Here is a 25,801-nt window from a genome sequence, read left to right as displayed (position 1 = left end):
TATGCTATCGCAGATATTTTCTAATGTGACCTTTGGCAACCTGCCTAATCTCTTCCTCTGCTTCTTAAGTCTGTACAATGGAGATAGCAGTTTAATTTGTCTGTCTTCAGGGTAAAGCTTGTGTCTTACTCTGCTGTTCTCTGCTAGAGGAGTTCTGGTATTGAACAGGAGTTTTCAGTTGCATAATACAAATAAAGTTAGCAGTACTTGTTTACTAGTTTCAAGGTTGGAGGGGAGCATCAGAAACAGAGTCAGTGTATCAGTAAAGTCATTTAATATGAAGTGCTTCAGTAGGCCACAGCCACAGGTGGCCTGATCTTCAAGCAGAAAACAGCAGTGACATCACTAACCTGAAGTAAGGATATTTTTAGATTAAATGTTCTCTTTGAGAGAGCATTTGAAGTTTCCAACTAACAGGAAAATATGATAATTGCAAGGAAATTGGATATTTATGGGAAAACAGAGCTGGAATATGTGTTCTAATGCTTGTTTTGCTCACAAGAGCGAAAATTTTAATTTGTTTCCAAGTTTAAGGTATTAATCTGAGTAATATGAACTGCAGCACAGGTCTTTCCTGCTCATATTGCTGTTTATCATGATTAAAGAGCAACTGTATCTAGATAAGAGTTGAAACTCCCCCTTGCTGCCTCTTCTGAGGCAAGTAGGTCTTCATTGCCTCCCACTGCTGGTTCACTATGCAAGGCCATACAAAGTGTTCCCCCATCCTGTATTTTTATTTATTTATTTATTTATTTATTTCCAAAAGAATTCTGGCACTCAAATTCTGCTAGTAGTTTTTTTAAGATTTTTTTCCCCCTCTATATTAGTGCTGGAATAAAGTAGTACCTTTTCTCTAGCTACCTCCCGGACTGTGGTGAGGGTATGAACTTCAAATTTGCCTCTCAGGTATTGGAGAGCCTGTGCTTTCAGTAAGGTATCTGTTTGTTTGTGAGCTCTTGGTTATCTGACCAACAGGCTGTGTAGAAAGCCCAGGTACTGAAGCTGTTATGATGGCTGATGCTCAGCTGCTAGTAAACACCAAACAAGTTTTCACTCTGAATCCTCCAGTGAATTTAGGTGAGAGAGGTCATGCTTCTGTGACTGACCTGAAAGCTGTAAAATGCCACTGCTCTCCTGCTGTGAGGAACTGGTGATTTGCAAATTGCATTGAAAATTGGACTTTTCGTGTATTTCCCTTGCCGGGTCTTGAAGCTGCTCAGTGTACAGATTAAGTCCCACTGTTAACATGGTTGTTTTGAAATATCACCTTGTGGAAACTTATTATACAGCTATATGAGTTCTGGAAAATAATGGATATTTTCTCTGACTGCAAGTGTATGCACTTGTTACTTTTGTGCATACAAGTGATCCTGGAAAGGCTTGGGGTGGGGACTTGTCATACCTTGGTTGAGCAAGCTGATGCTCCTGTGTTGCTCGCAGGTTCCGCCTCCTGGATCCTGCATTGTCAGCTGTACTCTTTTCTGTAAAGAAAAAAAAAAAAAAGTGTATGAATGTAAATGCCTTCATAATTGTCACAAAAGTAGCTCATGTGTACATCACTGAGGCATGCAAAGGAGAGAAGTCCTGTGTGCGATGTCCCTGCTGGGTAATCCAGGGCAACAAACCCATAACAGACATGGAGACCAGAGGACCAGAGTTATCTAGCAACTTTGAACAGCAGTGAAATGTTGTGTGCACTAAGAAAATAATTAGTTCTTGGCTTAGAAATTTTGGACAGCTAATTGTGTGCTACTTTAGACATAGTATGACTATTTTCCAGACTAACAAATCTTTCTCTATGTCTGATGTTTATGGAAATTGTATCTACTACAAAAAGGTCTCCTGAGTATTTCCTTCCTTCTTATCTGCACTACCTAAGTCTATAGATATTCATTGGGTGATGACTGTTTTCAAGCGTCTATGAAATATGAAAATGCTTCAATCCCACATCAATTAATTCAGTAGGAATTATGTACCTAAACATATTTGGAGCTCTGGGTTCTCTGAACAGTATTTTTAAATTAAGAATCCTAGGTGGGTAGGTATAAATATGCAGGTTTTAGGCACAATTAACATGAAATCTATGGCTAAACTTGCACCAAGATCCACCCAATAGCTGTGAAAGCAACAGATATCTTTGCATTGTTCCAAGTGGAAGAGAGAGAGCTGAAGATGAGAAACCATGAAACCAGGCACCTTGTGGATCATATTTCCTCATCTGCTGCTGTTCTGTTTGTGCTGCTGCGTTTTCCAGCATGAAGTGGCATGCAGAAGATGAGCTACTTTCCTGAACTTTGTTGTTGTAAAACATTACATGAAGTAAATGGAAACAGGGAAGACTCTCCCCCGTGGCTCCTTCTTACAAGAAATGCCTTCAGCTCCTGAGACGAGTTCGCTCCTTGACCCAGCTTCTGGAACCTGGATGCTAACTACATACATAGCCCTGCTACATAGCACTTAGGAACAATTTTGTGTTTTTTATTAGATTAGAAAAACAGGAGTAAGACAGAACAAAGGTGAATTGCTCATAAAATAAAATCCATAACCTTTAAAAATATAACTGCAAATACTTGAACAATACCATCCAATGCTCTGTCACTAAGCAGGAACGAATTATTCCTTCAGTGTTCTTAAAAGAATGGGGACATAAAGGATTGAACATATTATTCTGCTGTTTCTCTTTATGTGAATTCTGAAATTATATTTACCACATCTGTCACAGTTGGCCTGGAGCACTTTTAGCATAATCTAAAAGCTTTATAAATAAAGGAGAATGAAACTTCATTGTACTTTCCTCAGTGAGACAAAAACTATAATAGGTTTTCATTTCTCTTCATACCTTTTTTTTTTTTTTTAAATTGGGGAGAAAAAGCAGAACGAAGCATTTAATGGTAGGTTACATTCTGATATATTAGATATATCTCTAAATTAAAGCAATAACATGCATGTCATTTTATCTGTTTTCTGTTACTAAAAATGCAAGACTTCCAAGAGCTAGACAAAAGTATCACAATAATTTATTGGCTTAACACTTAGAAATATTGGTGAAGGATAGAAATATTGCCTCATAAGCTCATACAGTTGGTTGATACAGCTTTTTTGGGAAATATCCCAGATCTTTACTGACTCTAAGAGAAGTAGCATTGTACTTAAAGCAGTGATGTAATCTTCCCTTGTTTTTTCCTCACAGCAGCCAATTATGCTATAACTTGTTGTTTTTGGAAAATTGAAATAAAGAAGGCCGGTATACTCCTGTCCATGTGCAAACTACTCTGTTGGTGCACCTGCCAGTGAAAAAAAAAAAAAAAAAGATGGTAAACATTTAACTCATCTTTCTGTTTGTAAAACTTCAGTGGCAGATTTGGTAAAATACATATGTAGATGCCTGTATTTCATGAAATTGATGAGGAAAAAAGAAATATTATTAAAACATAAACGATTTTTTTTTTCTGACTTGACACCTGTATTTTATCTTTGCTCCAAACAAAAGCACAACTAAACATATGGTCTGAACTAGCCTATTTCAAACCCAAATACTGATTCTTTCAGATTTCCCTTTATTCCTGATTTAATCTACAAGCACAGTTCCTGTCAAATTACTTTGCTACCTATCATTTGCTTAGCAATGGTTCTTTCTGTACCAAATTTAGTTGCCAATCTGATGTATTGTTTGGCTAAACCCTATAGAAATCTGCCTTAAAGGCAATGCTGAAAGAACAGGAGGTGGGGGTAGTGGTGAATGCCTGAATGGTTGTTTTCATTCATTAATATTTAATTACCTTAAATCCTTATAGCTATATGAAGTAAATAGCTACAGCTGTAGTCCAAAGCAGAAACCTGAAATACATCCAAATGCAGTTCCACAAGAAACTGCTATCAAACCTAAAATGCATGTACGAGCCAGGTTATGCTGTCTGTCTTCTGCAAATAAAAGCCTGTCCTTTTCCATGCTGTCTCCTGTCCCTATTTCCCCTTGTTTACAAAATGCTGTGGGGTGTAATTTCAATTCAGTAAGCTTTTCATATAGAATAATCTCCAGCATTTTGGAGAAGCAGAGGTGGTGACACTGGAACTGAACTAGCCTGCCTCCAAAAGATAAAATTTAAATAAAACAGAAAGACAGGGTTCTAATAATTGCCAGTTTGGGTCAGCGCACTACCAGAAGGTTGTTTCGACTGTTAAATGCAAAACTTATATGTACAGACTTGAGAAGGTTTCTGTTGTTTATTTGGACACCCATAATAGGCTAACTATTTATTTTCCTGCACTCCAGCCCCCATTCTTCTGAATGCTTTTGAAGAAGTGTAAGACTGCTGCTTTTATCTTTCTCTTCCCCCTCCTCACCTATTGTCTGAGAAGAAAAATGGATTTCCTGTTGGGCTAAAATGAGAAGGAAAGAAGGAAATCTGATTCAGGAGCCAATCTTGCTGTCTGTCAAGCTTAGTAAAATCATTTTAAGTGGCCTTGTATATGAATGCATGAAGATACCAAATTACTGTTTTGCTCAAAACTAGCTTTTTGGACCACCAGATTTTGAACACTGTGGGGAAGACTTTATCCTTGAATTGCTTCTCTAAGCTATGTGCAGAAGTTGTGTAGTTCATGTAATAGAGTTGTTAATTATATTGCAGCATGCATATAGTTATTTAAGTTCTGCATGTACCCAATTGGTGAAGTAGTGAAAATGAGCATTTTATTTCGCAGGATTATTTTAATTCCCTTATTGTAAATACAGCTCTTGATCCATCAAGAAAGACTCTCACAGTAGGATTCTTCCATGTTTTCAAAGGCTGCTCTCTCCCACTGTTTCCTAAACTGCTATTCTTTTGGGTCTGTCTTGAGCACCTGTGCAAGAAAATAGGAAAGCTGATTTGAAATTTAGTTTCCTTTTCAGTGGGGAACTGGAAAGAGAGGAAGGGAGAGGAGAAAGGACAAGAGAGGAAAAGAAGGACTAGTCCACGTTACTATACCACTAATGAAAGTATGCTTCTTAGTGAAAGATATTTGCTCTGCTTTCAAGTCAGTGGAAGGACTAATGATACGGAGAAGTTGACTACTGACGTGTAACGCCACGTAAATTTGTGTATTTTCAGCTTTAAATTGAAAGTAATTAGTGTCTTCTGTCACTTCCAAGGAAGTATTTTTCTGCCACCTGCAGTGCATATTGTTCCCAGCGTGTCTCAAGTGAGCATAGCGCTCCCTGCAAACATAAAGCCCTTCAGTCTAAGCACGGTCCCTACAGGCCTAAATCCTGCACAACTTTTCTCTCTGCAGAAGAGAGTTTGGATGAGGCTAACGTGCTGAGAGGCATGTTTCTGAAGGAGCATGTTTTCAGAGTCTTGGGTGTTTATTTTCTCTTTTGTGAAGATAGCCGATACCAGCCAAAAGGTTGAAAGTCTGCCGGGACCACTACAGGAGGAAAAAAATCCTATCTTTCATACCAGTTTTGAGAAAAAAACATATGAAATAAAAGGAAAAAAAAAAAAAAAAAGTTAGTACAAAGCCTACTAGCTGTGCTACTGATACACTGTGATGCTTTAACCAAATAGATGGATACCCATGGATTGTAATTTGTTTAGTGAGTGTTTACGCTTTCCATCATTTCCTTTCTCCTCATTTGAGATGCTGTATAATTACACCTCACTGAACAGTTTTTAAACATTTCTACTATATATCTGCAATTTTTTTTCTTCTTTTGTTTAGGGATGACTTTTTTTTTTTACTCTTGGAGACTGATTTTATCCATGCACAGGTGTGCTGCCTCAGTTTTTTCTTAAAACATGATCTTCTGAACTTATTTTCTCTGAAAGCCTTATTTCCTTTTCTCTTTAGTATAAATTCCAGATCATTCTTTATTGAATTTGAACTAGTAGCTTTGCCTAAATTCAAGCAGACTTACGTGACTATCTTTCTCATACAAAGGGCTTTAGCAAGATTTTAGGCAGTTTAAAATTCCCCCGCAATGGGGAAAGAAGAATGAATTCAGAAAGCCCAATTATTCTAACTAAAACTGAACAGCTGAACTGCATTTTGAGGGTAGAGCAATCAAAAAGATGACCCTTTGTCTTAACAGAGCCACGAGGCCTTAGGCTTAAGGGAGCCATAAAAAGGGGGCTGCAGTTCATATAGGCTTTGCAGATTTTTTTTCTTTCTTTTTAGCTCATTTCAGTCATTTTGTTTTTGCCTGCCTTCTCTGTAGCATGCAAATGCCTCAACTGTTCCTGATTATTTTTTAAATGTTACTTTCTCATGCTTTCGTTAAACATTTTAACTACACATATTTGTAGAATTTCAACTGAAAAGCTTTTTAATGCCAACTAGAGCCCCCAAAAGTTTGTTCCCCCCGGCATCTTAACCTTCCTTCTAAATTGTAGATGTTTCCACTTGATATTTTAATGGTAGTTTGCCAGTCTCTAGGTACCCTCTGTTCATACACGCCTTGACAGACTCTTCTCCTAGCAAGATCCACGCCTGAGGAATCACTGATTCCTAGAAGCTTCCAGCAGCCTCAAAGGAGTGGGGAGCAGATTGTGCACGTCTAAGCTAGGTCAGGAAGTAAACAAGCCTGACTGTAGTTTGGTCTCCGACTGCTGCCGACTTGAGCATAGCATGGTGCTAGAGAAAGGCAGGAGAGGCTTCTCTCAGGTACTTGTCAGCTCATCGTTCCTGCCTGCGGTGCTCAACCCAGTGGGATACAGAAACTGAGTGCATGAGAAACACGCGAATTGCTCTTGTACGCGGCAACTGGAGAGCTGCACTTGAGAATAGTCAAGCTTGTACCTAGCAGCTGGTGTGTGCCTGGGGAGCTTGCCTGCTTGGTTGGTGGATATCTTGCAGTCATTTCACCTACAAGGAGTAGAAGTGACTGACTGCAGCTCTGCCTACACCACAGACACTGCGTGGAGTGGCTGGGCATGCGGCTGGGCACCCAGGGTCTGCAGCCACAGTGCACCATTCCCAGTTAGGGACGTAGCTCCTGTGAGCTTGGGTCACCAGCTGCCACCTGACAGCTTGGTGCTGTTTTGAAGCTATTGTAAAACAATTCCTGCATTAAGTTCCTCGTTACTCTCAGGGGAGTAAATGAGTGTCCTGTTTCCCAATGGAAGGTCACTAAATTGAGACCATAAATCTTGTCTCTCTGGCCATTGATTTAATAACAAAGGGCTTCTCCCTTTTGGCATCAGTTGGGGCAGCAAATGCTTTTGCCTCATGTACAGCTAGCCACTGTGTGGGTTTGCTTTCCACTTTTATCAGTACTGTCTACTTTGGTTCTGGCTTACTGCCCTCAGTTGAGAGATGATCCCTACTATCACAAAGTAGCTTTCTGGCAAGGGTATGTGTGACATATTTAAATGAGGAACTTAGACTTCATTGTGCCTGAGCACATCTGTAGGCCAACGTTCAATACTTCCTGGATCAGGGAGCAGCTAAGGGTGAAATAGGAAGTAAATTCAAGTCTGCAGCAAAACAACCAGATCTGGTTCCTAAAAAAAAAATAAAAATTAATCTCTAACAAATCCCCCAGTTGCGTTACTTATTTACATTGTAAAGTGGCTGGCTGTCATCAGTGATTACTCCTGAAATTCAGTGTATGAACTGGAGTAGAATAGCTTTTCTTAGTGATGCCAGCATGAGGCAAATCTTGCAGGGTTACAGACTCCTCTTGTGGATTTCAATCAAAGCCTCCATTTTCCTTCCACATTGATTCCTTCCCTTTATTTATTTATTTGTTTGTTTGTTTGTTTGTTTGTTTTCTATTCCCAGTCTCTTTTATCCCATTTGAGGATGGCAGGAAGAAATATTAGGCTTGGAGCCGCCTTCTCCAGTACCTGTGTGAATTAAGAGCAGCGTGGGTAAAAGGCACCGAGTCCCAATTCCCCACAGACTTTATATCCTCTCTAGAATCGCTTTGCAGAGGCATCATCAATCTGTACACAGCAACAGGGCACCAGCCTGACGTATTTACGGTGCTACGAATGTGCCGTAACCCCGTGGAGCTGCAGCACGGCCTGTGGGTGCCTGTGGCACCGCAGGCCTGCTGGCCGGGGTACCTACGTGACTGCCTTCCCTCCTTCCTTCCTTCCTTCCTTCCTTCCTTCCTTCCTTCCTTCCTTCCTTCCTTCCTTCCTTCCTTCCTTCCTTCCTTCCTTCCTTCCTTCCTTCCTTCCTTCCTTCCTTCCTTCCTTCCTTCCTTCCTTCCTTCCTTCCTTCCTTCCTTCCTTCCTTCCTTCCTTCCCCCCGGGGGGCAGCTTATAGCCTGCTGCCTGTTTGTAACACGTCAGTTTAGAAATGCCAGAGACTGGAAATCGGACCCAGTGTGCCATTCACGGAGTTACAAATGGGAATCATTTAAAGCTCAAAACACCTCCTGCGTTTCCTCCCCCTCCCTTTTCTAAAGGTCAAGCTATTTGTGAAGAAACATTAAGCCAGCTGCAAAGAGGTTGCAGGACCATTCCAGCTACACTGCGATGTGATTTTTATCTCCCACTCTAACAGGCAATGTCAGTCATAATTAGTGTTATACATAAATTCCTAGCTGAGATGCAGGCCTCACATGATTTGGGACTAAACTACGTGGAGTGCTGCTCTTGTCACTCTGTAGTTTCAATTAACAGATTCAGGGATGAAAAAACACAGTGAAAGATGATCGCCGAGGTCAGAGAGGTTATCTTTTCCATTGCAGCTGCCATCTTAATGGAGAAAATACAAATTAAAGGGGGTTTGATTAACCTGACTGGGGATATGGCTGCCACAGCGCATCAGCGGGAAAAGCACGGTCAGGACAAAATTCTCTCCATGACCTTGCTCACTGCAATAAGCATCCCAATCCCCAGTGGGTATGGTAATGACATGGAGAGCAATCCTGCTGTAGCCTAGCTCTGTTTCATCAGTGAAGCATGTAAGCAGATTATTACTGGGCTGATCAATGCTCTTGCCAATCAAGAAACTCTTGTGATTTTAGAGCAAAGCACAAGAAAGCCAGAACATGAAATAAATGCCTCACAGTGCTGGGCACAGACAGAAATCCACCATTGTAGTCCAGGAAAGTGCCCTTTCTCTTTTAAGGGGCTCTGGAATCCCATCCTGAGAAACTCGCAAGGGTTTAATATATTATCCAAAAGGACAAGAAAAAGGAACATACACTTCACGGGGCTGGCACTAGCACTGGCAAAGCAGGTCCGCCTGGTGTAGGAGACCATCAGCAGTGGCAAGACAACTACAGACATGCTTCATAGTTGGTCTGTGCCTTGGGGTTCTTGCAGGGAGAGGAGGCTGTTTCAAAGAATAAACAACTTGAAAAGTCAGATTTAGATCCCCTCCTTACGTTGGAAAAAATAAAATCCATCCTACAACCAAATTGTACGTGCTAATTTCACTTCGTGATGTGCTTGCTTATTTGGCTCACAGTAATACGAATATTTGCACCAGGAAAAAACCTCTGAGATTTTAATAATTTCAGGTTGGAGCTCAGAATAAAAAATGGGAGATGAGACTCAGTGGCCACTGTGCAATGTGTTTAAAAGTGAAACAGTTCTCTGGATGCCGACAGTGCTTTCCAGAAACAGTGAAATGACATCTTCTGGTCTATATTCTTTTTGTTTGTTTGCTGCTTGAGAGATAGCATGAAGGCAAATGCATGGAAGAAAATGCGGTTAAGGATTTGGAAATCGTTATGTTCAAAAAACTCTCTGAACAGATCTCTGTGTACTTTGTCTTCCTACTGGGCTGAAGATAAAATCAGAAATAGCATTAATTACCTACTCTTGCAAACATGAACATAAGTGTTAGCACTTGGATGAGAAATCCTGTGAAAAATGGATAGAAATCCTGTGAAGAGTGGATGGACTGCTTAGTCAGTAAAATGGCTTTAAAATGGCTAAATATTTGCAGAATAGGAGATTAAAAGTGCAGCTGCTACTGTGGCCATCAGAGCTAGGCAAATCATTCCCCCCAGGAATTTAAATTTAGTTTCTTTCTGCTTGGGGAATACTTGTAAACTGTTCTAAAATTAGCATTGCAAAATCATATGCTTGGTATTAGTAGAGGGAGGAAAATAGTTTTGGACAGGTTCACGGACAAGAAGTTAATAGACAAAAAGCAACAGGCATATAAACTCTGATATCTTTTATATGCCAATTCCGAATGCTAGGGAAGCAGAGAGTGGCTATATATGCCTCCTTTCTTTGAAGTGTCTCTTAGGATCTCAGGATCACTTGGGGTGGAAGGACTTCTGGAGTTCTCTAGTTCACAGAATCACAGGATGATTGAGGTTGGCAGGGACCTCTGGAGATCATCTGGTCAACCCTCCTGCTCAAGCAGGGCCACCTAGAGCCTTTTCCCTAGGACAATGTCCAGGCAGCTTCTGAATGTCTCCAGGAAAGAAACTCCACAACCTTCAGCCCCCACTATCCCAGGGGCCACTGCTGACCTTGCTGCAGCTTACTGATAACTTTCTCGTGTTGCAGGACTGGAAATTGGACACAGTGCCTGGATGTATTCTAATGAGCACTGAGAACGAAAAGATAATTGTTTTCATCAAATTAGGGGCTATTTGCTTCTTAATACAACCCTGGCTGCTGTTACTTGTCCTTGCTGCCAGAGCACATTGCTGGTTCATGTTCAGCTTGCCACTTACCCACCAACAGCCCCAAGGGCTTCTTCTCAGCAGAGCTGCTCCACAGTCAGTCCATCCCCAGCCCATGGTGTTGCAAGGGGCTCTTGCTTCCTCGATTTGTCCTTGCTGAATCTCAGGTTAGTTCATATTAGCTCATTTTTCTAGCATTGTCCTTAACAGTATCAACAGTTTGACAAGAGACAGAATACTAGCAACTGGTCTAACATACAATACATTCTTTATATTATTATTATTATTATCTAGTTATTTATTTTGGTTAATTTACTATGTTTTTATACTGCTGGCTTTGTCACCAAAACAGAAAAATACTCAGTAAGTTTCTTTGCTGTAATTCACATTAGGATGCTCCCTTGCTATGGAAAAGGAACACGGAGCAGCAATAAATATTTCTACTTAGTCCCACTGTGGCCTCTTGAGCTCCTCAAGACTACTACTTGGATTGCTTTTTCTTTCTTATCTCTGCTCGAGGGAAATCTTTCGGGGAATAGAAAACTTCCAAGGAAGATCAGTTAAAGTGGGACATCAAGGTGCTGAATCAAAATATATTACGAACAGCCTGATCTTATAAAGGAATTAATGCTTTTCCCTGTGTTTACTTCTGTCTGGCTAATGTTTGTACAGTATGGAGATCCTCTATGGGTCAGGACCTTCTCCTGCTACTTCTCTTGTTCAACAGACTCCTCACTGCACACAGAGGTTTTGGATATCTCTGCTTTTAGAAATCACTTGCGGGTTGAATGATAAAATGGAAGTGGATGAGTAAACAATCCCATTTCCTCTCAACCTGTTACCCACTGATATATCTGGAATCACCTAGTGCTGGTGCAGAGTGGCCTTCATGTAATGCACATCAGACATTTCGGTATTAGAGCTCATCTGCATCTACAAATGCTCACCTTGATGGTTGCTCTCTGCCACGTGCCTGGACCAGTCTGCTGTTCTCAGGATGAATCAGCTGGCTCCTCTGGTCTATCTGGGCTATCTCAAAGCAGAATTATAAAATGAAAGATCTGGTGAAAAATCCCCCCCTGCTTTCAATGTGGATGTACAATTGTTATGCCCAGAAAACAGACCATTTTTTTTTTTTTAATAGCAACTAGTAATTCAATTAGAAAAATCATTTTTTAAAAATGTCTGCAACTTAAGGGCAGAACTGAAATTCTCCTCTCTTTTGGCTTGGCTCTGAAAACCCTACTCCCATAGCAGACCTATAGCATTTGTGCCCCTCCACATCACTGGGAATGAATCAGCCCTCCTTGAGAGAGCTGGATTTTTTTATTTTTCATAAAACTTGGCTTCTTGTGTGTCAGTTCAGGAAGAGTGCTAAAACTGAATGACTTAACTGCAGCCTTCCTGAGTGCAAGGAAAGATCCATCATACTATGGGAGAACAAAACTGAAGTTATAGGTAAAGAGGTTTGAAATAAAAGCAGCATCATTAAAAAAAATAAATCTAAAATACATTTTTAGAAAGCTAGAAACAAATCTGTCTTTTCTAGTACATTTGTAAGGAATTATATCAAACAAACGCTTTCAGGCAGACAACATAATGGCCTATTAGAGAAACACAATGTCACTTGTAGGTGGCTAGAAGTACAAAGTAGGAAGATGATAGTGTCACTAAATGTTTTTCGGTAAATTGCAAGGAGGGGAAATGTTTTCTGGCTGAATAGAGATACAAGTACAGATAGAGAAGGGCAGGAGAATGCATTAAGGTTGTTTTCTCATTGCTCCCTTAATCTTTATTCTGACTCAAGCATACAAAATTTGTGGGTTCATTACTAGGGCTTTAACATCACTCAGCTATGAATAGATTGCAAGTGAGCATTGAGACGACAGTCTGTGTCTCAATTGCTTTCTCTCTGTAACAGCATCCAGAACACGATGTTCTTGCTATACTTCTGCAGGAGAAGAAAAGCAGAATTTGTTTTCTGATACACAGGGAGGCATTTTTCAGTTGCTGAAAATGAAGCATATCGAAAAGCTGCACTGCAAAATGCCATGTAACTTAGCTATGCCTCTGCTAATTTTCAAGGACTCAACTTGAAAATCAGGAGTGATCCAGCTGTCGTTGCACAGCGCTCTGCACTGACTCACATTGCCGCGTTATTTAGGCAAACTGTTAGTCAAGAGTTAACTTGATAAGTGCATCGCCATAGCAACTAGCACATTAACATACTGTACCAGCAAAGTATAGCCAGCTTATACTTTGATTTCTGGTCTAGGAGTCTGAGGTAGTGATATATATGTGCTGTAGTGCTGTGCAGGACTAAGAAGTAATGGCAAAGCTAAAAAAGATCCAGATGTAATATTTATTGTGCATCTAATGCCTAGGCAATTGTGGTGACTTGAGTGATTTCTAAGTGAGAAAATAAAAATAATACATGAGCCAGAATATACAGCCAGATCACTCCACATTCTCTTTCCACTTATTTGCCTCATCTTCTTTTTTTATTTAACATTTTATTTCTTCTTGAGCAAAATCTATCATATGCTTTTTAGCATCCCTTATTTCTTCCTGTCATTCATGCATTTCATCTAATACACAAAACGTACAAATCGAAAATATTTTTAAAGCAGCAAATATATAGGAAGTGGCAGATAACAAGCAGAGCATAATCTAAGAGAATAAACAGAGCACTTAACCTGGTTGACACACAAATTCCAGTTTAGTTTTCCAGTGGCTCACTATTTCTCTATATAGCCAAAGCAGTGAGAAAACCACCATCAAATGCAGCGTTGCCATCCAGGACAGCCCTGCTCACCTTGTTTTAATGCCTCCTGCTGTGGTAGCCAGACTCTTCATTATTCCCTGAATTCCAGTGTGCCCAAAAGTATTTCAAATGAGATAGTATCTGAAATTAAAATGTACAAATATATTCCAGTGCTGAGCAGACTGTTATTTCCAGTGCAATTCACTTGTAATTGTAGTCTCCAGCTTTTGCCCAGACTTAAGAATGTGACTGACCACCACATGTGCAGGATGCAGAAAGCTACTTTCAAGTCAAACTGCTATCTCCAATTTCAAATTTGGTTGCAAATAAAAATGAGTGTGAGCAAATTCTGGAGCCCCCAAATAGCTACTCTAAAGCTGTATGGAATAGCTCCATAGAGCTCCACTGCTGATCAGTTATGAGACAGCCTCACGTTCTGTGTTGTCCAGACCTTTATGTTGTAAAGAACTCACTCTGGCATTATACCACCACCAAAAAAAGTCTTTTTTAAAGTCTTTTGCCTCTACTGAAACAGCTATTTGTTTACACAGAGGTTTTACTTCTGGAATCAGGGATTGTGCCTGTAATTTGATTCCAATAAAAAGAGAAATGTGTTTTGTTTTTGACGTGGCATGGTCTTATATGCAAAAGGCACATCCAGAATACCATTGTTTGAAGTCTGTCTTGGAGTATGCGATAGGCACTTACGCAGAAAAACCTGCTAAAACCAGCTTGTATGCAATGCTTATGACAGTATGTTTAATGCTCTTTTGACAGCCTCTTTAATATTGTGGTCTGGTGATACCCACAGAACTCCAGGCAGTTTGACAAATCTGTATAAGATCATCAGCGAGGTGCAGATTTTCACACACAAACAGATGGCAAACCAAATAACAGTTTGGAGAGACGGGCATCAGGAAATTACAGCACCCGCAGAAATTAAACACCTACTGCCAGTGGCCTAGTTTCTTAAATGATGCAAAGTTTTGTAAATCATAGTTGTTCTGTTATGAAAAGAAAAGGAGGAAAAGGAGTAGAATATCGTGTGTTACTGTTGTGATAATTAAATAACCTTTTCATTATATACTAAATATTCTACAAGAAAGACTCTGAATTGAAATACAAAAAAAAAACAAACAAAAACCAACCACTACCGCTACCAAAAAAAAAATCAAAAATGAAATCTAGATTTTGTTATTTTTTTTCTTTAAACATTTTTGCTCCTGTCAGTATTCACAAACTTTTTCGCAGATATGACCTTAAAAAAAGGAACTGACTTGCTAGTTTGCTACTATTGAAAGCACTGGAGTGAGACGCAGAGGGGCTGTCTATGAGACAGGAGTTATAATGGGGAAGTCCTCGTGCTGTGTCAGAGAAACAGTTTATGGAGAAAGAAATTACTGCCCTTAACAGCATAAAATGTCTGGAGATGAATGCAGCTGGATGATAAGCTAAGGGTAAAGAAACATTTTGTATGGGTTTTCCAGCTCACCTTATTGTACATCTTAAATAAGACATCTGGTGTCACAGACATTTAATTCTGAAAGTAATATAGTGAAATCCTAAAGGAAGCAGTTGACTTAATTCTTTTACCTTCTGTAGAGTTCTTTTCTATATAGGCAGGAGAGAGAACAGCACTTTGAAGGTACAGATATTCCTCTTGTGTTCCCACTTGAACTAGTCAGGCCCCCAGCTGTAGCCCTCAGTTATTATTTTCTCTGTCTTAAAAACTTTCTCTTTGCCTCATTCTTGCATCCTCAGCGAAAAAATAAGGCTCCAGCACTGTCTCAGTTCCTGCAAAGGCATGTGATTCATGTGGGCTTTTTCTGCATGGCACCACCTGATGTGCAGCATTGGTGTTTGTGAAACAGTGGCTCTGCTGGCTTGTACAACTCCTTGACAGCAAGTGTAAAATCAGGTGCACTCTGGTTGCAATTTCACTGGAAGAAAACCCTCTCGTTTTCATTCAACAGAAAATAAAGCCTAGTGAGAAAAGGGAGGGGAGAAATGAATTGCATTTACTTACATGTCAGGATAGGTGGAAGGAACAGACATTTGAAGGCTTAGTTTGGATGCTTTCTCTAAAGACAGTCAGATCACAAATTTGATAGAAATTTTTAAATTTAATTTTTTTTTTAATCGAAATTGAACATTTTATTTTGTGTGCAGCTGAAGGTGAAGTTCCAGACATCTTGCACTTTGCAGAAGGTTGAACAGCGCATTTCTATATACATAGGCTAGTTGCTTCAAGCATGACGGCTTTAATTATCATTATTATTTTGAAGTTCATTGCATGAATGTAGACAGCTTTATTTTTTCTCTTCTCTCACCCAGTGTTCATTCCAGAGCAGAAGGCCACCAGAAAAACTGTTTCACTGTTTCTGGAAAACAGAGACATCTTGGCTCTGAGGTTCTAAATAGCTGCTCTGTGCACGGCCTGGGTATGCTGATCCTAATACATAGCATGGCTCCTGTTTTATTGATTTCGGTTTTACAGAAGCATTAAAATTGAATACTTTGTCATGAGTCCTTAGACCATGTACTTAACAAAAGTGATAGATTTTCTGAAATTACTGCAGGTTTCCTTTCCATTTAATGAGCTCCTTATCCTGATATACGATCTTCCTATGACACCTCTTCCACATATGAATGTCTGGCTTGCAATGAACCCTGCAGATTTGAGTTCAGTGTATTAACCTACATTCTAAAAATACAGCTCTTGCTGGAATATCTCACAAGCCAAGGTCACGGCTAATTGGCGATAAAGAACTACTTACATTCTCGTGAGTGTCACTTGCAAGTAGGTGCTTTGGTCACTTAGGCCCTGTGGCAAAGACACACGATAGCTGTCAGGAGAGTAGCGTCACCTTAGAAAACAATGCTGTTGGTTATTTCAAGCAGTTTCATTGTTAGGAAGCCTGAGTATTACCCTCTCACCTCCATATCCATCGTCTGCTTTCCTGCGTGATTAGTTTGCTTTGCAAAGAAATTGGACAAAATAATATTAAAGACAGTCCACTTTAAATCAGTGTATTCTGTTAAATCTTACGCTGGCATCTCTTGGTTGAGGAGTAAAAGAAATGATGGCTTTATATCAAATTAACTCTGATACCAGTAATAACTGTCTGTCAATACTGAAAGATTCTCGAGGGAAAGTGAGACAGAAAGGTGTAGAAAACAATCTTCATTTTATGGATTTCAGTTTTTCTTTTCCCTGGCAAGAAGAAAGGAGCATAGTTTCTGCAGAATTAGGGACTTCTTAATCAAAGCCAAAACCTAGGAAGTGCCTACAGTTGAATAAAAACAACAGGCTGGGTAAGTTGTGTGGAAAATTCATTATGAGTTTATCAGAATTAACAGGACAGTTAGACTGTGTCCTTGTGTTTGGTCAGGAATAGACTCATACTGTAACTGTGGGTATATATGGCAAGATGGAGAAAAACATAACCTGCTGAAATTCATAGCTCTGAGCTGAATCATGGATTTCAAAATTGCCACTGGCACGGATTTACAAATTCATTATCTACATTTAATCATAAACAAAGGGGCTTTGATCTGTGTGATTCACAGCTTCAGCTTTTCATCATAAATGAAGACTGAGAGCAAGGATGCAAAGTTAAAATTCTTGAAATAATAATCTTTTGTGTCTGTGCCAATGACGATGTTTTCCACTCAGATTATCAGCTTTGCCAAACATGCTAATGTGTTAGGTTAACTCTTAGTAAAAAGAGAATGCTTCTTTGTATGTTATTATGAGTTGTTTTGAAACATGATTTTGGTTAATACCTGTTCTTTTTGCAGTGTTTTCCCCAATTTTATTTAAAAAAATTAAAGATGTTATATCTAATGGGATGACTGTTTCCAATAGTCCTTTTGGCAATAGTTCTGTGTTCACATCTATTTCTTATTTTATCTCTGAATGCATGCAGCTGCTGTCTGAATTTCCCATGCATGCTATATGGAAAGTGTGTATTTTGTTATAGCATGCAAGTCTGTATCTACAAAACATACCTGAGTCCAAATAGGATAAATCTGGGGCCTAATAACCTTCAGAATTCTCCTACCAAAATTAAATGATTTACATACATCTTTGCATTTACCATGGCTCTGTTTTCTTTCTTTTTCTCTCTACAGCATAAAAGAGATGTCTGTAGTTTCCCAGTATGTAGAAGAACAGAGGTACTTAATCTTTTCCACAGTCCAGTTGTGGTGGCAGTAGATGTTTGTCTGCACAAAATAACAGAGAGCCAAACTGAGCTAGACCAAAGATCTGTTTTGTCCAGCTTCCTTTCTGAAAGCACTAAAATGTCAGGGAATGAGAGCAGAACAAGCTCATATGCATTCTCAACCTTCAAACATTTTACATTTTAGCTGAGGGGTTCTATGCATTTATAATGTCTCAGTGGATTTATGCATGAACTTACCCAGTGATTTTACATTTGGTGTAAAATTTTAACATCCACCACGCATCATGATAAATTTTATAGTTTAACTACATGCTGTGTGAGGAATTAGGTCCTTCTGTTTATCCTGAACTAGGCAACCAGTAGCTTTATTGGAGGCCTGCAGCCCTTACACTGGAAGGCACAGAGAGCAATTGATTCTTGTCTATCTTCCCATCACTGCACACAGGTTTTAAAGACCTCTGTCACGTCCTTCCACAGTTGTCTTTTTCCCAAGTTGAGCAGACCTACTCTGTTCTTCTTTTTCAGAAGCCATTGCATACATTAAATCACTATCATTGTCCTTCTCTGAACCCTCTCTGGAGGGAATGGGAAGGCCTGTTGCTGTTTATGATGTTCCACCACAATTGTACATGTTCTGAGAATGACGCTATCCATTTTGCTATTTAATTCTTTCCTATTAATACTTTCCATTCAGTTTGCTTTTCTGACCACTACTGAGCACTGAGTTGACAGCAACCCCAAGAGCACATTCTGTTGGCTGAAACCCCTTGACTTATATGTGAATATAAGACAGGATTGTTTCCCTGATGTTCCTTTAATTGCAATAAAGCCACTTTATTTCTCAGCAACGTGAGAAAACTCAGACATACGAAAGCTCAGACACGCTTGTTTTTGTTTCAAGGTCTGAAAGTCAGCTGTAGGAGAAAATCAGAGAGGAATCCTTAAGGGTACAAGAACTGAGTTTAAGCTGTTTTTATATTCCGTAATCTCCAAGGGGTGTCATATCTGAAAGTCTGATTTTTCTTTTTTCTTTTCTTTACACACACATGCACCCCTCCAGTAATTTTTTAAAAATGCATCCATGACACTAAATGGTGCCTATGGCCAGCTGTCAATCTCTCGTTCCATGTTCATACATTAAATGTTATGTATTGTTAGAGATCAAATGGCATTATTAAGAGTAGGTAGTCCTCCTTTCTAGTGTACTGGATACACAACACTGAAAAACAAGGAAGACAAATGAGTATTTGAAAAAGATACAGGATTTGGGCTGTGTTAGCAAAACTTTAGCTGAGCCTTAAACTTTTCCTACCACCATCTCTGTACTTTTATAATGGCTAGGTCTCCAGAAATGAATTCAGCTTTGTGTTGAGCCTTGCTTTTTAGCACAATGCTTGTGCCAATGACAGACTTTGTGCCTGTGATGTTTGCAAATCTGAAAAAGCAGCTATCATTTTGGGGATGACACACACATACACAATTGTCAGGTGGGTTACTGGAACTACTCCTACACTACTAAAAGTTGGTCTTATTTATCAAAGCCTTATTCACGTTACCGATAGGTACTTTTCAAAGTGTGGGGAGAGAACAGGAAAAAGGTAATGGAAAACAAAATGGCTTATTACTGGAAGCAGATAGATTTTTATAAAATCTCATAAATAGCTCTGCTTCCAGAATATGGACTTACAGAAAGATTTTTTTTTTTTTTTTCCTGTTTACAGACATCTGTTCACATTTCCTGGTGGGAATTCTGGGATTTGAACAGCCATCTGCTTCCTACTGTAGCAGCTCGACAACAAAGGGAATTTTTCTCAACTAGCAAGTAAGAATCTTAGACTAATAAAAAGGTATTGTTAGGAACATATACTGCTTTTTCCTTTTAACCTTCGTGAATATATATTGAGAGCATTTAGATTATACTAATTTGCCAAAATAAACCGATTAAGAAGCAACATGTTCAGCACCTCATGCAGGGACTGGAAACTCAAAACTAAATAAAGCTTCAGGTGCGTTGCCATTGTGTGTTTCTTCGTGAGCTGTTCAATTCTCCTACCTAGCAAAGATCAAGAAATTCAGTGGGGTTGAACTACTACACACTTATTTGTTTGAACAGGTCCCTCCCGCTCCCCGGGGGCCGCCTTTGTACGGCAGCGGAGGGGGCGCTGCTGGCTCCAGCACCTCGTCAGCCTCTCCTGTGAGGGCTGCCGGGCCCTGGCGGCTGCCTCGGCTGCCTCGAGTGGCCTCGATGCCGAAAAAAAGCCCTGCCCGCCTCCATCCCCCGCTCCGCTGCAGAAAACGACTGCCCCGGAGCCGGTCGCCTCGGCGAGGGGCTGCGAAATGGCGGCGCCGCCCGATGTAAACGTCCTGCTGCCGTTGCTGCTGCTGCTGCTGGCTCTGCCCGCGCCTCATCGACAACTTCCCTGGTCAGCCTGTTCCAGTGCCACACAACTCTTTCAGTGAAGAAGTGTTTCCTTATACCCTACCTCAATCCTGGTGCCACTTGAGGCCATTTCTTGTCCTGTCACTTGGTGCCTGGGAGAAGAGACCGCCCCTATCTCGCTACAACCCCCTTTGAAGTCACTGTAGAGAGGGATAAGGTCTCCCCTGAGCCTCTTTTTTTTCTTGGCTAAATAAGCCCAGTTCCCTCAGCCTCTCCTCACAGGACTTGCTCTCTATATCCTTCACCAGCTTCACAGTCCTTCGTACATGCTCCAGCACCTCAATGTCTTCCTTGTACTGAGGGGCCCAAAACTGAACACAGTTTGAGGTGCAAACAAGTACAGGGGGGCAATCACTTCCCTGGTCCTGCTTGTCACCCTGTTTCTGATACAAGCCAAGAAGCTGTCAGTTTACTTGTCCATCTGCCCGTATTAGCCAGCATACTGGCAATCCCCAAGGGCACAAAGCACTGCAAGGTGCTGAGGTTTGCCCTGCACCTACCAAGCTGCACCCAACACGGATCCAACTCCCACCGCAGGTCCTGCAGCCACTCCAACCCCAGAGCTGCCAAAGCTGGACCCGCAATCTGCTCCTGCCTGTGCCACCAAAGCCCCTGAGCACCCCACTGGTGCTGTGGGCAATGCCACGGCTGCCCCACAGCCTGTGGGAGCAGCACAGGAGACCAAACGTGGGTCTAGGGTGCCCAGGCAATGCCCCTGCATTGGCACAGCTCCTCCTCACTGAGCATTTTGGAGCACAGCCAAAATAGTGGAGGTGCTATACAGGAGCTGCTATGCAGGAGCAGCCCAGCCCTGTGCCTGCTTGGCGGCGTTTTCCTTGAGGGGATTGGCATATGGAAAAAAGCCAGGGGATGCCACAGAGAGGTGAGTGACGGAGGTCAGGCAGGCTTGATAGTGCCAGGTTGCTGGGACTGCCAGGCCTTGGACTTTGGGTCAGTAATGGGTAGGACAAGGAGTAACAGCCCATGTGGTCATGAAGGACTCGGTAGGGACCCTAATGTGCCCTGGGTCTTCCACCTGTGGGAGGCAGAGATGGGTCTCATCTTCAGAAGAGGAAAAGGGACAGGAAGACCCAGGAGGGAGAAGAATATGGAGCCTGCCTGAGGCTTTCTTTGCACATCATGCTGCCTGGAGCAGCCCAGCAGGACCCAGTTTTCTGAAGATGAGGCCAAGCCCAGCTGCAGATGTCTCTAGCCCCCCCAAAGCCCATGTCCCTTTCATCTTCTTTGGCCTCTTGTTTCTAGGTGATGAGCAAGACACCCTCAGCTTCCTTTGGGACGTGCTGCCACAGCGCTTATGACAGCTGTGAGGTGTTATGCCAGATGGAAGGAAACATTGTCCTGATGCATAAGCACCTAAGAGAGCTTCACCTCTGCCACCCAAAAGCTGGCAGGAGCCAGAGAGCCAAAAAGAAGAGAAAGGTGGAAGACATGGAAGAGGGGGAGAGCATTTACTCCACCTGCTTGGACAGCCAAGGCTTCCAGGAGGCTCTTGGAGGGAATCGGGGGATTGCTCCCCAGTGAATAATGTGTATGAAACAAAACAATGGAGGTTGCCTGTATTTCCTTCATCCATCCCTGGTATGCACATCCTCTGGGAAAGTAGGAGAGAAGAAGGACAGAGAAAAAGAACAAGAGAGGTAAGCTGAAGGAGCCATCGCTCACCACCATCAAAAGCAGACCAGTGGCCAGCCAGTCTCTGAGCAATGGCTACTCTGGAAGGCCAAACCCACAGGTGTTACTTCTGAGTATGATGTTCCCCAGTGGTCACTTTGGGTCAGCTGTCCCAGCTACGCCCTCCCTCCACCATCAAATGCCCCCTCCCAAGCCTTCTTGTGGTGGCTGTTTTTCTCAAGTCACATCTAAAACAGCAGCATGGGGGTTGCACTGAAGAAAGTCACCTCCCTCCCAGCCAGGCCCAGGACAATTTCCACTGCCTGCACCTTGCTCAAGTCCTATGCTGTCCAGTGCATCATGTTGACTAGAAGGTCTTGTGTAATGTGAGGGAGACCCATTGCTGTTACAGTGGTGTTGAGTCAGGGAAGAGGAAATGGGAAGAGTGACCTCTTTACTAAACGTACAACAAACACTTAAATATTTAGGATGGAAAAATATGCATCTGTTTCAATACGCAAAACAAGCCAATTAAAAAGAAAAAAAAAAAAAAAAGGAGGCCCAAAAGAATTAAAAGTGCCATTATATAAGACAAGTCTAAGATGCTGCTGGGATGCAAGTACATGTACACAAACCCTGACACTGAATTTTGAGTGGTTATTAGAGATTAACTGTCATTTCAAAACCACTAAAGTTGTCCATGCAAATCCACATTTAATATCCTACTGAGATGCATTTAAAAATCATTAGCAAGATATTATTCATATGCCTCATAGAAAGGACATGAAAAGAGTAGATTTTTAAAGAGATGAATCCTTACTGATTTTGCTGAGAGCTTGCCTAAAAAAGGACAGAGAGAACATTTTAGCATCTCTAACAGAACTAGCAAACTGGGCCAAAAGGCCGATCACTTTTGGCAACCAAGACTTAGCAAACAAGTAAGCCCTCAAATTCCTTCCTCACCAAAGGGCCTAGAAGGCTGCTACCCCTAACCAGTTAAGCGGGTTGTTGGCTTTTTTGTTCAGTGGAAACTCATTAACTCAGGTCTTGAATGGACTGTTCTGGTACTGGAAAGATGTCTCAGCAACGCACCAGAATATAAGGTTGCACACCTTCATCTAGGTGTGCCTCAGTGCTTTCTAATGTTTTCTGAAATGTCTAGGACCTGATCCCTTGCTGGTGACCAATATCATTTGATTAGTCTAAGCAAGGGAGGTTTGACTCTCTTTTACTGGTGTTTTTGATGCACCCACTCAGAGGAAGAAGAGCCTTTTGCACTTTGTCAGCAATCACAGTAAGGCTTATATGTCCCCCTAAACCCAAAGACATCATGCTCTGTGCTTTGTGTGTGCATTTTTTCTAGTACAGCACTTGTTATCCCCTGTGCCTTAATACAGCACACAATTTCCATGGAAAATAGTTTTGATACTGATTTCCCCTATTTTGTTCTTACTTATTGCTCTTAAGAATGGTGCTTCTCTGAGAGGGGCTTGGTTTATGTCTTCAGACATATTCCTTCCAGCTATTGTTGGCTGAGTTTCTGACATGAAACAACAACAACAAAACCAACAGCAAACAAACAAACAAAAAATAATAAAAAAAAAACCACCCCTTTCCATCCTGCAACCTAACTAAAAACAACTTCAGGAACAATCTGGACTTTTAATTTTATGAAAGTGTAATGAGAAGATTTAGTTTTATAACTATTAGACTGCTAAATATACTTAATGTTCTGCAGAAACTTATAACATGTTGTTTACAGTAGAGCTGCATGAAAAAATGTTTATGAAATGATTACTGTTTTTCTGTTTGACCTTTCAACTCAAAAACCATGACGGAACCCTACGAAAAAAAATTGAAATTTATTTTTGTTTAGAAATGTAATATTTCAATCCAGAGATTTGAAAGAAAAACAAAGAGCAAAAGGGCTAACTTTGCAGAATCTGAAGTGGAAAACCCTCTCCACTTTTTATTGTAGTCTAGGACTACAAAAATTGTGCAGGAATTGGTTAAACACCAGTGCTGTGGATAAAACAGTCTTGACTTCAGGATTTCACATATTTTCTATTAGCAAGTTTAACCTACTGATTTGAATATTTACAAAAGCAAGGTGATAAACAATTATAACGCTTAGAGAAGCACCTTTCTTCTCCCTTCCCCATCCTCAATTTCAGTCTAGCACCTGTCCTCCTCTCTTTCTAGTCTCAATTCCCCTTGTTTTCACCTTTATTTATGCTCAGTTCCCTCTTAATTCCTTCTGTGAGGAGACACGCAGTGCTGGGGGCTGGGCTCACGTGCCTGTTACAAACTCAACCTTTTATTTCTACAGCTAGTCCTCATGATAATTTTAACTTGCATTACAGACTTCTGAATTTCTTCCTGTAAAACTCACAGCCAAGAACTCAACAGCAGTTTGATTACGCACGCATTACAAATTCCACACTTTCTCACTGCAAAGGGGTATCTCCTTAACAGGATCAGGCCACCTCTGACCCCAAAGTCTTCTTTATTCTACCAGGCAGTGTTTACAACGTGCTTATTTCCCAAATTACACATATCTAGGCTCTCTTAAAGCCATCACCTGTAGCTCAGCAGTGCTGGTTTCCCAGCATTACCACTGCAACATTTCCTATGATGACAGCATTTCTGTAATTTCACTTGGAGCAGGGGAATTGCAGAGTGTGGTTGCACTCTGGTGAGCAATTTCGCATGGGTCTGCTCTATCACTGCAAGGGGCAGGCAGAAAATGCTCAGTTTTTAAGCCTGCTGCTGCTGCCCTCTGTTTCTCCACCTGATGCGTTGGGGCACTCCCCTGGGCGAGTCTTGGCCTCTCTCCCAGCTCGCTGCCAGCTCCAGCGGCAGCAGGGCCAGGGACGGACCCCCAGCTGCTCACCTCTGAACTCAGGGCCTTTGCTGCTCCTCCAGCCTGGTGTGGGCCTCTCAGGGGTGTGCTTGGCCGCCTCCCCCCTGCACCAATGCAGATGCAAACTGAACCCTCCTGAGATTATTCTGTGGACTTTGCTACAGGGTATTTTGTAGTGGGACAGTGGGTACGGATAATGTGCTGCCTGAAGCAAACACTGAAATATTAACTGATTGAGTGACTGTAAGCCAGCGGGACCTTCTTAATTCTGGAGCAGGAGTCTTCGCCTCCATGGTCCAGCAAATATTCCTGTAGTCTGAGGGAAACAGTGGGATCTGACAGAAGAAGCTGCAGGGGCCCTCAGCCAGTGGTGCTGCAGAGTAAGGTACAGAAAACCCCCACAGAAACAGGAAGGTAAAACAGCAGATAGAAAACTCCCCATACAGATATTTAACTCCAAGGGCCCAGGGGAATGAGAAGAGAGCAGCTGGCCAATGGTGATATTAGTGGGAATGTTAGATTATTTTTTTCTCAGATAAAAAAAAAAAAAAAAGTTGTTCAGAACAATCCATATTTGTGCTTACCCCTTGCCATTTTACAGAATTATTTTTGTTGCTGTTTTTAGACTGCAAGATACTTTTTCTCACCAGCCCCGATGTATTGCAAGCAACCTTTAAACCATGAGCGCTGCTTTCAGAGCACAATACAGGCTGCAGACTACTTCTGTGCATTTGTGCTCCCTGTCTTGAGTCTTTGAGAGGCAGTGATAAACTCTTCTTTTGACATGACCTACAACAGAATTGGACCCGTACTTACCAAGAGCGATGTGACCTTTTAAGTTGCACCCTGATTGATCCTGTTAGCTTTCGTAACAATTCATAAATATTTATGCCGATGTACCAGCTACACAGTTCACTCAGTTCCTTTTACAGGAAAGTTTTATTAAATTGGACATACTACAGTGATTCACAGGCATCAAATATGGAATATTTTTAACCTCGTCGATTTATGCTGAATAAGTTTCCAAGTGGATATACAGGTGATATGTTAGCATCTCCCCATTCTGTTTTCAGGTGAGTAGCTTGCCCTTGTACTTGCTGTGGTCTGAACCTTAGTCAAATTCTGCTTTGCTTAATGAAAAATCTGTGCTGTCCCACAGGGAGTCTCCAAGGAGTGGAAAAGGAATGAATTTTAGGACTGGTGCAGGTGGAATAGATTACTTCTTTAATCCTAGTCTCAGTTTTAGGAAGAAGCTCAGTTGCTTGAAGTCTCGTGGCAGTATTGAAATTGGGGGCCAGATCCTTAGGCATGGGAGGAAATGTCACATGTA

General features: G+C 41.3%; 1 protein-coding gene across 5 annotated transcripts in view; it reads right to left on the bottom strand.

The window, feature by feature from the left end:
- LOC311430910 (uncharacterized protein) overlaps nucleotides 1–15,719 on the bottom strand; it is a 36,525-nt gene extending 20,806 nt beyond the window's left edge. For 4 of the 5 annotated variants that reach the window (XM_084507860.1, XM_084507861.1, XM_084507863.1 and 1 more), the window contains exons 1-6: nucleotides 14,842–15,719; nucleotides 13,401–13,490; nucleotides 11,533–11,614; nucleotides 9,143–9,273; nucleotides 2,197–3,284; nucleotides 1,403–1,481 (exon numbers count right to left, since the gene is read on the bottom strand). In XM_084507860.1, coding sequence (XP_084363986.1) covers nucleotides 1,403–1,481; nucleotides 2,197–2,311 — 194 coding nt within the window. In that variant the 5' untranslated portion in view covers nucleotides 2,312–3,284; nucleotides 9,143–9,273; nucleotides 11,533–11,614; nucleotides 13,401–13,490; nucleotides 14,842–15,719. Of the gene's footprint in view, nucleotides 1–1,402; nucleotides 1,482–2,196; nucleotides 3,285–4,662; nucleotides 4,846–9,142; nucleotides 9,274–11,532; nucleotides 11,615–13,400; nucleotides 13,491–14,841 lie in introns of those variants that run through there. The other variant, XR_014689112.1, reaches the window with a different exon arrangement.
- Nucleotides 15,720–25,801: the final 10,082 nt, after the last annotated feature.

Source organism: Aythya ferina (genome assembly GCF_964211825.1).
Source record: "Aythya ferina genome assembly, chromosome: 2".
Taxonomy (NCBI): Eukaryota; Metazoa; Chordata; class Aves; order Anseriformes; family Anatidae; genus Aythya; species Aythya ferina.
Note: the sequence above shows the minus strand (reverse complement) of the source record. Positions and strands in the feature narration are given on the sequence as shown.